The sequence below is a fragment of the Alligator mississippiensis genome, chromosome 5 (assembly GCF_030867095.1).
Source record: "Alligator mississippiensis isolate rAllMis1 chromosome 5, rAllMis1, whole genome shotgun sequence".
NCBI classification, from domain to species: domain Eukaryota; kingdom Metazoa; phylum Chordata; order Crocodylia; family Alligatoridae; genus Alligator; species Alligator mississippiensis.
Window position 1 is genome coordinate 34,501,178 of NC_081828.1, and position 15,866 is coordinate 34,517,043.

Genomic DNA, 15,866 nt, shown 5'->3' on the forward strand with positions numbered 1-15,866 from the left:
CGGGACCAAATTTTCAATAGCCCTTTCAAAAATCTGCCAGTAGTCTTTATAAGTTTATCTTTTCTCAATCTCATAAACTCACACTTACACATGTAAAAGAGCCATGTAATATACATGTAATCAGACTAATATTTCTGAGCAAATGGGCAAATACTCCCTCCCATTTTTAATGGGCAGTTGAAAATTTGGCACTCGGTGGATTAAATATCTATTCTAGGACCTTTTCTACATTGAGGAGAAAAATAAGTGCTTTAGTCTTTCATTAGGCAAAACTGAATAGTATATAAACTATTGCAAATGTTAAATTTGTTCCTAGTGGTCATTTTAAAAATGAGATTCAATTTCACCAAATCGTGATTAATTATTTAATAGAGTTAAAAGTATATTTATTGTCAAATTCTTGAGATGTGTTTTATATATGAACTGAACTGACCAGAGAGGTGATAAATTGAACTTCAAGTGCTCAAAAACCATGAACAAGGTCTAAAAAGTTAGAAGATAGCTTGAAAATTATGAGTTCTTTTAAAAAAAAATGCAATTTGGGTTCTCTTTCTTTTTTTTTTGGTTTTGTTACATTTTCAAACATTTTCTCTACAACCTAGAGAAGTAGAATTGTTTCATAAGTGAAAGTAATCCCTTGACACTGAGGGCATCTTTACATGTCTTTGGGAGTGAGGGGGGTTGCTTTAATTAGAGCAGATCTCAGGAGCTGCTCTAATTAAAGTGCCCTCAGTGTCTTGTGCATTCACAAGCTTTATTTCAACAAGCTTTAGTTAAAGTGCTCCCACCGCCATTTTGAAGCATAGGGATGCTGAATACATGAGATGCTGAGGCTGCTTGAGCATGTGTCCTGCACGTCTACAGGCACCCCAAGAGTTTGGGCTTTGTGGAAAATACCATATAGCACAAATATCACAGTGAAATTGTAAGAATTGTTAGTATTTTAAAAGTAAAATATATAACAGGAGTAAGGCTGCTATTTAGTGTAATGCATAATACAAGTTTGTGGACATTCGGAGTAGCATTGTGCACTATAATTTAGGGATGCATAGATAATATAAATGAAAAAGGATAGTAAGGCCCAGCAGTTCTCCAGTGATTTCAATACTGGCAAATTATTGTGTGTACATGACACTTTATTGACTTCCTTAGGTCTCAATGCAAGTACAGTAGTCCATTTTCACAGAAGTCATTGCAAGAGATGGGCTGATGACTTCAAACACTGATGTGTGTGTATCACTATGTGCATGTGACCAAATGTGCTGGATTGGGGCAGCCTATTTTTTTTAAAATGAGAAATTTTGGCCTAATTTGGTGTGATACCAAAAAATGTAAACAATGTAGAATAGGATATAGATGAAACCATGAAGATAATTGAGCCAAACCATAACTTTATTTTGCAAATTTCCCAAACCACTGTTGCTTTCACTGGGTTGGAGTGTTATTATAGCTGTAATAGGCCAGGAGATGTGAGAGAAGCTACAGGCAAGGTTCCCTCTAAGGTGCGTGCGTCTACAGCCGCGCACAACTAAAAGTCTGGCCGTGCACAGCCTTTTCAAGGCTGCGCACCAGTGGAGAGAAGCTGAAAGTAAGCTCCTAGGCGAGGTTGGGGCAGCAGCCTGTGTGGGCTCCACCAGCTCTGGGGAAGTGCTCCACTCCCCGGACCTGATGCAGGGGAGCAGAGCACTTCCCTGGAGCCAGCGGAGCCTGGGCCAGCCCCTGGCCCCAGCCTTTGGCCCCCAGCCTCCAGCCCCTAGCTCCATCCTCTCAGCTCCAGCCTCCGGCCCCAGCCTCTTGGCTCCAGCCTCCGGCCCCAGCCTTTAGCCCCCAGCCCCCAACCCTCAGCTCCCTTCGCTAAGTGTCCCACGCCAGACCGAGGCGGCGCGCTCACAGACTGAGGTGGCGCGCTCATGGACCGCTACTCCTTAACGGGAACTTCGGCTACGGGTTTTTATTATATATTTATTGGACTACTTGGGAGATGGTTTAGTTGCCGGAGGCAGGACTATAGGGAAAATCTCATTGTTCTTTTTCTAATGTACGTAGAACCAAAATGTCTAGCAACTTTGTTAGAACTTGGCTTTAGGGAAAATCCTTGGCTGGACCAAGGAGGCTTGAAAAAGACTTGAAATTTATATAGGCTTTAAAACCTGAGATTCTTGCTCATTCATCAGTATTGATAAAATATAATTCCTTCAGTTGTAAATGTACTATTAACTTAAGTACAAACTTTGCTCTCTCTGTCTTTCATGTACTTGGTTAATATTTAACTTGCTGTTCTTTATGCTTTTCTTTTCCAAGGTCTGACTGAAATTGTCACATGTAAGCTATTTTGAACAGAAAAGTATGGGATTACTTGGGTGAAATTCTTGCAGTTTATTAAATCATATTCATTTCAGACATAAAAATGATGTCTTTCAGAAAGCAGATCAAAATATTTGTTCTGTGCGAAAATCCAGCATCCCCTGAGCTGCTCCCCTGGCTGCAAGATCAAAACCAATGCATACCAGCAACCGCTTTGCTGGTATTTCCTATTTAAAATAATGTGGTACATAGGCATATTTAAATATAACTTTATAGCAGCGATGTAGTTATTGCTATGAAAGGGCTGCAGTGATACACTCAGAATTACTGCAACACTATGATACCTATCTTGACATAGCTGTGTAATGTTTAAATTCCTTCTGTGAAGATTTAATAAAAATATCTTCCTTTTCTCAACCCACCCAGCTGCTTTCTCTCGCACACAACTCTTTTATGCTTAGTTTTTTTTTCTGTAAATGATTAATTTTAAAGGTGATAACAACTATTAGAGGATTCACTTCTAAAGAGAGAACATTTTAGTTATGATTTAGGGTCTGATCCTTAGCCACTTGCTCAAGCAGTACTTCCATTGATATCAATGATATTTTTGCCTGTGTAGATATTTCAGGGTTGGTCTTATCGTTTAAGGATCTTTTGCAAACATAATAACTAGGGGTGTGCGAAGTGGGCAGTGTTCGATTCGGATTCAGCCCAATTCAGGGGACAGTGATTCGATTTGCTGATTTGGATCACTGTCCTGATTCAATTCGGCTGAATCTGAATCAGAAGATTTGATTCTGATTCGGAGAATCAGTGATTCAGCCATATACATGGTTTATGTTTTTTCTATGTACCTTGAGGTACCAGGCATGGTTCGTGAATGCTGAGATGGTGGGGCAGATGAAGTGTCCCACAGGAGCGTGGGGAGGCCCCCCCGCGCGCCCTCTCCAGACCCAGGAGGCACCAGTTAGCAAGCCGGGGGATCCCCCACGTGCTCCACGGCAGACCCAGAAGTGGACCGGAAGTACTTCTGGTCCAATTCCAGGTTCACAGCCGAGCACACAGGGAACCCTCCCGCACTGCCATGGGACGCTCCATCTGCCCCAGCATCGCAGCGTTCACAAGCTGCGCCTGGTACCTCGAGGTATGTAGAAAAAACATTTAAAGCTGTTTCTGTGTCCGAATCATCAAATCTCTCTGAATTGAATCAGAGGCTTCAGAGAGATTAATGGGTCTCCTGATTTGGATTCGGAGATTTGGCAGCCAAATTGGGCCAAATTTCCTCCGAGTCAAATCAGCAACTGAAGCTTCACACAGCCCTACTAATTACAGTGGCCATTGAGTAGTGTGTTTGGAATCCCTAAGACACTGTGAGGGATTTATAATGCCAAATACAGTGTTTTCTCAGTGCTTTCTTTTTTAGTGAATTTCCTGGTTCTGGAGAGCTAATTAGTATAAATTCTTGAGAGCTATGTCATACTATTTCTTGTAAAAGATTCACATTAAACTGACCTTTTAAAAGCAAACAAGAAAAGGAATCTGTATTTGGGATTTTGCTCTCCATTATAAGACAAAACATGAAGTTAATTTTTATACATTCTTTTGGGTTTTGGAAGACATATGCTATTACTTCAAGAGAACTTAGTTAAAATGTGGTAAAACTATGTATTTTTGATTACCAGTTAGCCAAATAATATAATAAACACATTCACTCAAATTCTTTTTTGTGTGCTCCATTGTAAATCTGAAATAAAACTGTTGGCTACAATACAAATTTTTTGGATTTACCTCAGCAACCCTGAAAGCAAAATCTGGTGAAATTGTAAGTGACCTCACACAGTAAATCTCATTTTTGCATATAAGATCCTGCCAGACTCTGTTTATTTTAGACTGCTTTATTTCTGAAATAGAAATAGTGATACCAGATTTGCAGACTAAACTCCTGAAACCAAGTCATACAAGGAGTGCAGGAAGACTAGAAAGGTGGCATAAATGGAATAGAAGTATTTAGAGTATAGTTCTCATAGATTATTTACTGTTAACATTTTATAACAGGTTCTTCTATGTGATATCAGTTGTTGATGGCACCAAAATAGTAATTGCCTAGGAATTAATCCAGTAACAGATTTTTAACTTGTTTTTGTTCATCTGGACTAAAAATGTCCTTGAATTCCCAGTTGAAGTCAGTGGAAGTCTGGACTTGGATCAGGCCCTAATGGCAAGGATAGGTTAATGCATTTGATTATCAAATGTTGAAACCACATGTGATATTACACATTAAAGACCAATAATGTTAATAGCTGTTTTTCCTGGTTTTATAACTTTTTAACACGCTGTTTATTTTTCTTCCTAGAAATAAAAGTAGCCCGCCAAGTCACCCGATCCTATCTTCCATATCAGTTCTTTTCTGCTATCATCTAGGAACAGCTGTAAAAGGGTCATTTTTGATCACTTTACTGAGAATACCAAGGACTATTCTCATGTACATTTATAATACTTTAAAAGAAAAGGTAGGCATGTTTTTTTTGTAAAACAATCATACAGTAGTTAACTTGTGATGTGTAGGAAGGAAATTTCTTGAACAATTAACTATGCAAAAAATAGGAATGCGAGCTTTATTTCATTTGGGTTTCTTATCCATATGGACTCTACATATACACCTCTCATGTCAGATTTTAAAAACAAATAAGAAAAACAGGTACTTTTAAGTAGTAATGTTGAGTGAAGTATTTTAAATCTCATATAATTATTTAAAAAACAAGCAAAACTAACCAAAAATGGCACTATTATTTTAAGCTGAAAATGTCTCCTTACTAAATGATTTCACCTGTTTTGTGGTGTGAAACACTAGAAAATAGGTGAAATAAAAACAAATGTGTGTTTACATAGTATCCAAACCATATCACTTAAGGCACATCAAAATTTAGCTAAACTATTTGTTGCCTGTCATCTAATTATCATACACCTCTGCATTTCCTGGCTTCTGTTGAAAACAGAAGTTCCAAAATAACACAGAATCCAGCTCCATTTCCAGATCAGAAAGTTGGAATAAACATTTGAACCAGAATTTTTCAAATGCCAGTCTCTGAAGTAAAACAAAACTTTGGCCTTAAAACATTGTTAATTGTAGAGAGGTAGTTAGCTCTGCTAGTCTGGAGTCAGGCAAAAGGTAGAGCAGAGTGGCACCTTATGGACTAATTCAGAGATGCATAAGCCTTCATAAGCAGCAGCTCACTTTGTCAGATGTTATCCTGCCTTCTGATTGGTTATTTGATTCAGTAAAGACTTTTGAAGATTACCTTTTACTAAATACTGTAAAACAGATGAGGGATTTTGTTACAGTCTGAGCCAGGTGTATAGCAGGCTCAGAAAATTAACAGTATGTGGGTAGACAGATAGTCTTGTGAGACATCTCAACTGCTTTCAGTTCTGCCACAAAATGAGCTAGGTCCTGTCAATTTAGAGGCACTGTAATCTAAGTAGAGTGTAATGAGCCTTAATCAGGTGTGAAACACAGAGCAGGCTGTTCCCACAGGAATTATCAGACAGGTTTCAGGTGACTTAAGTGGTACCTTTAATATTAAAATCAATGGGATTTGCAAATGGCTGGCAGTAGTGTAAATGGTGCTCTGTCTTAACCCTGGGCTCCATAAGTGGCTTCTACTGTACTGCACTGGAAAACATATAGGTTTTATTTTCCACCTCAAAAGGGAGCTGTATGAATAGTGGTGCATAGTTATGATTCTTGTAGTCCATGTAAAAGAGTCATGTAAATAATGTGTAAAAATAAAAAGGTCATTGATTAATCACAACATAAATGTACATAGAATCCCATAGTCTGATTCTCTTGTGTTACATATGAAGCAGGTGTGGCTGTGACAACTTCTGGGTATATTTAGTTTGAGTTGGTATTGTTTAGCAAGGTGGGTTTCTTTATATACCAATTTGCCAGATGCAGGAAGGGGACTGTCCAAGTAGTGTTCTGACCTTTCAGTATCAAGGGGAGAAGGGATTTGGGCATTCATCTTTAGGATAGTGGTTGGAAACAGCTCCAGAGTGGCCTTACCAAATGTATTTCTGGGTTTAATTTATGTATGGATACAGTAGCCTAAGCCATAAGGCAGCCTCCTCTTCCAGTGCCCCTTTCTGCCCCTCCCCAGCTGAGTAGTATGGGGAAATTGCAACTAACATTATAATCTCCCACTGTGGGATTTGAGGAAGGAGAGGATTGATCATGATACTTTCACAGTAAAACCATCTCATCAGTGAGACATGGTAAAGTATCGTCATCACTCAACTGGGCTTGGGGTATTATTTTCTTAATGGGATATAAAAAAAAAAATGTAATGTTGGAAAATTTGCAAAGATGTTAAACTCCTTGATAAAATATTCTAACCTTCACTGCTTTCATATAGCTCCCTACTATATGTGACCACACACTCACAATAAGAGCTGCCACTTATTAAAAACACAACAAAATCTTTCTGATCCGTGAGAGACAGTGAATAAAAACAGAACTCTAGATCAAACATCTCACATGAACAACTTGCCTTTAATGCTATCTGGGTACAATGTATATTTATGATTGGCCTGCTGCAGTGATCCCCAAAATTTAAGACTTCATTGTTATTTTTTCAAGTACTTTGGAGACTTAACAACTTTGGAGTTTGGTTTTTTACTTGTTTGATTTATTTATTTATTTGTGTTATAGATCTAATGTGAATCCAGATCCCTGTAAGAATTCAAATAGTTTCCTGACAGGAATAATCTCCTGGAGTATAAATCTGCATTTTTCAGTTTTTATAAGAAAACTAAAAGGTGTGCGTGTGTGTACGCACACACATGCATGTACATCAGTCTGTCCTTTTTAAGGGTGCCAGTTATTTCAGAATCTTGCAAACACTTGGATAAAATTACAAAGAAAATACGAACACTTTATTTGTAAATATACCCTCTGCTAGTTGCCGCTCAGTGCATGAAGGGTTACTGCCTTGCCTGATTCCTTTGTGCTCTATGCAGCTGTTAGCAAACTAAAGCTGCTTACAGTAGTTATTTTCTTTCCAGGGCAGAATCTTCCACCCACAGAAAAAAAAAAAAGTTCAAATCATCAATCATTAATACTGCGGGGTCTGAATTAAAAACAACTCCCATAAGCAGGAAGGAAATCTCTGCTGTTTAAGTGAATGCCCTGTGAGAACTATAGTATCCTGTTAAGCGAGTTCATTTGAAATGTCAGTTTTATAAAAGTCTAACTCTGTCTCTAGTAACCATTTACTTCATTTTGTTGCAGGAGAGTGTGTGTGCCAGATGCTTGTTCAAAAGCTGTTTCTGTTGCTTTTGGTGCTTGGAAAGGTGCCTAAGATACTTTAACCAGGTACATTGTATCAACTGCATACCTCAAAGTAGAGTTTACATAGCTGAAGCAGTCAATAACTTAATTGTGCCGTATGTCTCAAATTCTGTTTTGAATCTTTGCTCCTATTCATGGTATCAAATGGCATCTAATATCTCCTACTGTATGAAAGCTTTGTGATGCATGGACATTATATTGATGTGTAAAATGACAAAGATATATCACTTGTTTTGTAAGTCTACATTAGAGCATTAAAACCTCAATTTATTGCTGGTTAACTGGAATTAGCTCATCTGCTTGTAAATGTTCTTCTGGACACCTCACAAATACTTGTCAATTAGTTCATACCAGCTCAAACACTCCAGTGCTGACAAACCAAAGATGGATGTAATACAGCGTAGGTAGATAAATTACTTTTCACCCTAGGAGCTGTTGCTAAAAGAGAAAACTTGATCACTGACGTCTTCTTTTTCATTAATAATATATCCTGGAATATAATCCAAAAGAGGGAAACCACAGAATACAATGTTCCCTTTCTTTGAGAGAGATCTTTATTTTTTTAACAGTTTCTTTTTCAAAGATGTTTTTATGAGGAGTGAGTGATCTCCTTCATACAACCATTTTTCAAATACTTGACTCCTACTCTTTCCTTCTTGATCCTTTCCTCTGCATACTTCCCAACTCCATTTCTATTACTGTCTATACTACTTATGTTTGCTAATATGCTTTCATTTTCTATGGTGGCCCTTCTGTCTTTAGCTGTTGGATCAGGGGGAAGTGAATTTGTTCACACTGATCTCCTACCGCTGTGTATGGAATTCTACAGGCCCTAATCTCTCTCAAGTTGTCTCTGGTATTTTGTTCTGTCTAATGATGACTTTGGAATTACAGGATACAAGTTATCCTGTATCTTGGTGTCTCTTAAATCAGATTCTGGTCTAGTGGCTGCCTTCCTGTGTATAGCAGCTGCATAAATGAAACTGAACGCTGGAAGGCTAGAAAGTAATTGGCTTTGCCGAGTCTAAGCTAAATTCTTGTTCAACAAAATCATTAGTTCTGTGGGATGAACTTTCCAGGCTTACATTCTTGGGTAGATCTTATGGTCACTGACTTGGTTAAGAAACTTGGAGTTAGTTTTGACTCCAAACATTCCATTAACAAAGCATGTTATTGTCACCCTTCACCTTGGCTTCCTGCCCTTCAAAGATATAGCCAGCATAATAGTGTTTGCTTTCTCCAGCTGTTGTTGTATGTTATGAGTTTGTTACGAGAAGAATTAATTATTGTTTTGTTTTTTGCTGGGTTCTAAAGCTTCTGTTTTATTCCTTGTTCTGTTAAAAGATTTCCTGTTTTTTGCCTGGATCATTGTAGTGAAATACCTATTTTTAAAAACAGTTCTATTTGTTCACTAAATAACGCAGGGCTGTTTGCTATTAAACAATTGCTTGTTTGGGTATTTATTTGGCAATGATGGCCATACCTTCAGCTTTGTAAACCTGAGCAGCATAACATCAGGGAGAGGCTTAGAGGACAAAATAATCATGAACTTTAGAAGGTAAGTAATAGAAGTTACATTGCATGAAAGAACAAGATCAACTACAGATTAGTTCTTTATGCAGGATAATTAATTTTTTAAATAATTTATCATATTTTTGAGGATTTTCCCCCTAAAAATAGGTGTACATAAACTTGAGAGTTTTTTGGTATATATCTTGTGTAAGACTAAATATAGGAACCAGGCCTCAACTTTACTAGTTGTTTCAAATAGAAGCCTAATTTTAAGCATCTAAATAAGTGGCTTGATTTCTCAGAAGTGCTGAAAATACAGCAGGTCTCGCTGAAAACAGTGGAAGTTGCTTGGTGCTCTGATCTTTAGAAAATTGGACAACTCTTTCTCTAGTTCTTTAACGTACGCTTTAGAGTCAGGTTTTAAACTACATTTTAAGAAACTTAGAAGTTTGGCCTCTTTGTATTTTTCTTATATTTTAAAAGATTGGTTTGCATGTCTTCCATGAATTTATTTTTAGGGAGTTAAATTGCTAAAAGGTAGAGCGGTTGTTATTGAAATTGCTCCTAAGCTTATTGTGTGGGCTGATAGTCCCCATTATGTGCTTTACCTTTGCCCCGGTGTCACATTCTCTGGTGATAACAATTCCTCTACAAGTGCTTCTTTACTTGTGATTTCTAAAAAGAAATTCATTAGGAATGCTGGTAGGTGGGAAGACATGACATCGAAAAAATTCCCTGTAGCACTCCTGCATTACATTCTTCCCCTGCCTGTCTTGAAGTCATTCATAATATTTAAATCCTCCTCTGCCTTTATTTTGTAAGATAAGCAGAGTTGAACTTGGTCAGAACTTAGATAGGAAACTTGCAGAGAAAGTAGAGGTGCCACTAGAAATAATGTGGTAATCTAGTCACAAACTGTTTCCTGTGATAGGTGCCCTCAGATGATACTATGAGCACTGATGCTGCTCCGATGTGCTAGATTTCCAGCAGCCTCCTGCATTTCATGTATCAGTGTCCCCGTGCTTAAAAATGGTCGCGGGGGCACTTGAACTAAAGCTAATCGAACGAGCTTCTTTTCAAGCATCCTCACCACCATTTTCAAGAGTGGGGAAGCTAATACATGATACGTGATGGCACTTTAATTAGAGCAGGTCTCAGAGCTGCTCTAATTAAAGCATCACTCCCTCCACTCCCAGAGCACATGTAAAAGTGCCCTCAGTGTCCCATCATTGTGTCAGAGGGCACTGTGTAGCTGAATGTGCCATCTTTCAATTGACATATAAGACTAGAGTCCTGACTGTCATATGACAGAGAGAATTAGCCCTGTGTAAACAAGTGGGTATTGTGACTGGACTCCATGATTCCTCTTAAGCCTGTTCAAGATGGTGTGATTTAAGAATGGATGGATCCATTTTAGCCTCTTATTCTGCTTTTGTTTCTTTTTAACAAAGCCACAAGTTTGTTCATATGCATTATGCAAAATCCCACAAATATTTCACATAGAACAGAAGCAGCATCCTTTATATGCCAAAAAAAATGGTAGAAATGGGAATTGTACCAAAGCATGGATGTAACTCAGGCTGCATAAACACATTCAGATAACCTGAGAGAATTCTCCCAGATTTATTTTCCTTGTGGAAAAACTTACCCAGAACTGCATGTACAGACATTCAAATGCTAAGGCCCTGAACAGTGGAGAGCTTGCACTGTGCAGCCAGGGCAGGCCCCTATGACCATGTCTCAGCATGCTCTGTAGGCTTCCTTAGTCTGCCTGGCAATAGATCATAGCAATGCACAGGGCAGCCCTGATTGGCTGATCCTGACTGCCCATGGTCTGCCTGTTTTTCCCTGCAGTATAATATGGGGATTGTGAAAGGGAAGTGTTCTGGAGCAGCACAGTCCAGCAAGCAATGTACTGTCTCCCTGGGAGGGAAGGGGGAGAAGTTGGAGGGCCATGTTTTCTTCTGTAAGAAGCCCTGGCTTGTACAGCCATTTGGTCTCCCAGTAAAAGTCTCCTGGGTGTGCTTTAACCCTGGTTGTTCCCAGGTTATTTTTCTCCTGGGGTGGCTATTTTTACCCTGGAAAAAAAAGCCTGAGCATTTGTAGACTTGTGGTTTCTTCTGGGAGAGCAGCATGTTTGTACAAGGCCTAAATCAGAGGCTCCCAACCTTTTTTAGTTGCGACCTTGAATCTGGGTCACACCCCCACCCCCACTGCTGACTCGCTCATGTCCACCGGCACCAGCAGAGCCTGGGCCAGGCCAGGATTGTGGGAGGCAGTGATGGCAAGAGCCGGGTGGACTGTGCACCAAGAGAGCCCTGCAGGCAGGAGGGGTGGAGTGAGGGGCGGACCCCCGTGACCCTGATTTGGGTCACAACCCAAGGTTGAGAGCCACTGGCCTAAATAACTAGAGGTGAGAAGCCCTTTCCATTCCTTTACATGCACACACAACAATTTCAAAGCGCCTTCAATAGTGAGCACCTCAGAGGGCCCTGGACACTTGACACATTGATACCAATTACAACTTTATACAAAGATTCTGAGCAGACAGAAGCAGCTATGCTGGGATTGATCAAGTCAACTGTACATCAGCTATTTCCAACTGTAATTCCAGACTATCTTCAAGTGTTCACCCTCCAGCTCATTTGAAAGACAGCCCCTTAGGGTGAATCACAATCCAAAACACTTAGATATATTTTGTCAGATTTCTTAGAAACTTGCTCAAGAAATGTCCTGCTGCTAACTAGGTTTCCCCCTTAATTATATCAATTCTAAGGTGCTAAGACTATTGTTCTATCATGCTAGTCAGGTACAGGCTTCACTGATCTAGCAGGATTTTCTCCAGAAATAGAAGGGCACAGACAGAAGTGACCATTTTTGCCCCATCTGGCCACAGAAAGCAGTCTATAGCTGTGACCAAACATGAGTGCATGGCTGGAGACAGCTTCAGAAATGGCCAATGGGGTAAAAATCTGAACCTGCATTACATGAGGGTTCAGATGAATGTTTCAAAACAGAGCATCTTCTGTAACTTGCATCTGTGCTGTCTGCCAGGCTGTTGCTGTTTTCAGAATAGGAGGGGGGAAAGGGAGCAGGGGGAGTTTGGTCTGGGGTTTTTTCAGCCCCTCCTGGAGGGTGAAGCTGCTGTTTTTAGCCCTCCCGAGGTGGGTGGGGGGCGCTCCGATACACTCACCTTACCCTTCAATCAGCTGGAGAACCCCAGAACAAGCTCCCTCTGCTCCCTTTCCCCGCTCCTATTCTGAAACAGGGACAGGCTGGGAGAGAGGAGGAGCTGCTGCTAGGGGAAACCAGCTGCATCCAGCAGCTAGAATCCCCTTCCCCCCTGAAACCAACAGCGAACTTCTGTTTGTTCCAGAAGATCATTGTAACTCAGAATGATTCCTGCAAAGCGTTCTCAGTTACAGCGGGGAGCTGCACTTCTGTCTGCACCCAAAGTGTCCTGTTCAGATTGCAGTGTTGATAATTCCATTCTGCCTGCCTAAATTCCCCCTTGGACTTGCAACTGAGTCCTGTGATAAACTGTGGTGTCATGTTGCTATGTACTATTAAACAGTTCATCCCATAAGCAGTTGAATTCAGTCATGGGCAAAGTGATTCATGTGTGTGCATAATCCATTAGTAACAATTGTAAAGCACCCTGGGATATATCTGCATGAAAAAGTACTTTATGAATATAAAATTGTTATCCTTACTTGACAGTTCTGTTTGCCAACACTTGTCAGAATTACCACAGGATTTCTCATCTTCTGGCTTTGATGGTTTCAGCAAGGCCCAAATAAATGTATCCTATATCATCTCAAGTCAAGTCTGGTGGATCAAAATTTCTGTACCATGAAAAGAATACACAATTTCCTTTATTGGATCCATAGTCACTATGTCTGCCTTCCTCCCCACTTCCTAAATTGTTGTGGCAGAGACTGTACTTTTGGTATGTCAAAGTCATTCATCCTTCCTTAGGTCCTGTTTCAATGAATTTCTTTTACAGTACATAAATAACAGCATAACTTCATTGCCATGTCTTGTTTGGGTTCATCTACAGCCAGTTGGCAAGCACCCATCCCTAAGTGTAGCACTTGGATTTTTGAAGGAATTTTTAAGAAGCATATGGTTTCTTTATATCTATCAGTACTGTGACTTTCAGGCCTCAGCAGTCTGCAGAGCCCAGTGGTGGCCATAGTGATAATGGCCAGAACTCACGGAAACAGAAATTCAGCTACTGTCTTAATGTATAAAAGCCAGTAGTAAATCTGTCTGACAGTCATGTCCATGGCTATTGATGGGCTTTCTACTGCAGTTTAAACCTTTTGGGTATCAGTCTCTCAAGAGCTCTGTGATTATGAGGCTAAATGACTCATGCCAAAATTGCACTTTGTAAATACTAATATAAAAACAGTTTCTCCAGCAGAAAACCATTAATACTGTGTCTTACTACTTACATACCTCTCTTTCCAGTCCTTCGCACCCCTAAAATACTGTGATTTAATGTTGCAGGCAAAATTTTTATTGCCAATTAAGCTAAATTTTCAGTCACCTTGAATACAGACTGCTGAAAAGTTTAGCTTCACTTGAACAATATTTTTAATGTATGTTTGCCTTGAAGAGGCTTCATACATATGACAGCAGGAAGCAGAAACTCCTTGGGCATGGGTGGATCCAGAAATTGTAAAAGGGGTATGGGATCAATAATCGGTGCTGCAAGGGTGGCTGTACCACTGCTCCAAGCCTCCTTCCCTCCCCTTGGTGGGCAGGTGGCACAGGAGCAGCAGCAGGGTTTTTTAAGTCCTTCAGTCAGGTAAGAATCTTTTCTTCCCCGCTCAGGGGCACATCCCCTTTCCTCCTGTCCCCTCCCCTCCTGGTCCCCTTTCACCCCCACCTGCCACTGACACTGTCTCTGCTGTCCCCCATTGTTTGGGGGGGGGTGCAGCTGGGGGTGGCTCCAGAACCACTCCTGTACTACTCCAGCTGGGCTGCACATGAAGCCAGGCCTGGCCAGAGACAGCAGCAGTAGTGGTGCTGGTGGTAGCAGTGGGCTGGTTCCCTTCCCTTGCACGGGCTCCTGAGCTGGCAAAGAACATCTGGGGGACCAAGCAGGGAGGAGCAACCTGCTTGCTCCTCCTGCTGTCCCTAATTGAGCCTGGCTCCCTACAGAGCCCAACAAGTGAATCAGGAGTGGCCCTGGAACCTCCTGGGGCAGCCAGAGACAGTGGTAGTAATGGACAGAAAATGGGGAGAAGGGCATGAGAGGAGAGAGGAAGTAGTACTGAGCATGGAGAGGAAGGGAGAAAGGAATTCTTATTTGCCCTGGGGATTTAAAAAAAAGTCTTATGGCATCAACTGAACAGGGGTGGTCATCTGCACTACTGCACCCCATCTGTATCCACCCCGTCCTTTGGGTCCTTCCTTGTTCTTTTTATGATGACCCATGTAGGTAGTGAAGATGAACAGTAGTGACCAGTTCTTTCTTTGATGTAGGCTGAAACTGCTTTCTTTGAAGCAGTGGACATAATATACCTTTAGCAAGGCTTTTGATACTGTCTCCCACAGCATTCTTACAGGCAAGCTGGGGAAGTATGGGTTGGATGAATAGACTGTAAGATGGATAGAAAGCTGGCTGGAGTGTCGGGCTCAACAGGTAGTAATCAATGGCTCAATGTCTAGCTGGCAGTTGGTATCAAGTGGAGTGAGCCAGGGGTTGGTTCTGGGGCAGTTTTTGTTCAACATCTTCATTCATGATCTGGAAGATAGGATAGGGCTAGGATTCAGTGACATAGACAAATTGGAGGATTGGGCCAAAAGAAATCTCATGGAGGTCAACAAGGACAAGTGCAAAGTCCTGCATTTAGGGCGGACGAATCCCATGCACTGCTACAGCCTGGGGACTGACTGGCTAAGCAGCAGCTCTGCAGAAAAGGACCTAGAGGTTACAGTGGGCGGTAGTGAGTCAGCAGTGTGCACTTGTTGCCAAGGGGCTTTGTACACACCACAAAATTGGTCTTTAAAGCGGCTTAAATGCCCTTTTGTACTGCTTTAATGGTATTGCTGTTTGCACGCTAGGTGGTGTATTCCACCTTAAATGACTTTGGTATGCAGCAAGATAAAAGACCTCCAAGGTGTTTTAGTTTGCTACCTAACAAAGTGCAACAGTGCACAGGGCACTGGAAGCCAACATGCTCGGGGCTTGGTGGGCCCCATGCAGCTCAGGGGTTGTGAGAGCAGTCCATGCAGGCAGGCTCCACTGAATTAAAAAAAAAAAAAATGTGGCGAGCCTGATCTTTCTCTTTTTTTTTCTCCTCAGAGCCTGCCTGAGCTGTGTGGGGGCCCGATGCTTCCTTCCCTGGCTGGGGGCAGGCAGTGCTTCTCTCCATGGCTGTGGTGCCACCCAGGACTGGCCAGGCCAGATGCCAGTTGGCAGGTGCTGCCTGGGGGGCCCCCACACAGCTCAGGGACCACTTGGCCTGCTGGCAGCTTGCCTTCCGGCCCCCCTGCCAAAGAGGTAGGTAAGGATTGGGCCCCCACCCTTGTGTACATGCCACAGGTGTTTAGTTCAGTTTAATTCTCCCTAAATTTAAGTGGTGTTTTTAACAACCCACCATTTCAATTTAGGGAGAACTAAACCGAATTAAACCCCTGTGGTGTGTACAAACAGCCAAGAAGGCTAACAGCATACTGGGCTGCATTG

General features: G+C 41.2%; 1 protein-coding gene across 5 annotated transcripts in view; it reads left to right on the forward strand.

The window, feature by feature from the left end:
- SLC44A3 (solute carrier family 44 member 3) overlaps positions 1-15,866 on the forward strand; it is a 90,830-nt gene that overhangs the window by 64,678 nt on the left and 10,286 nt on the right. For all 5 annotated transcript variants that reach the window (XM_059728069.1, XM_014599729.3, XM_019479065.2 and 2 more), the window contains 2 exons: positions 4,658-4,814; positions 7,595-7,678. In XM_059728069.1, the coding sequence (XP_059584052.1) occupies positions 4,658-4,814; positions 7,595-7,678 (241 nt within the window). The remainder of the gene's footprint in view (positions 1-4,657; positions 4,815-7,594; positions 7,679-15,866) is intronic.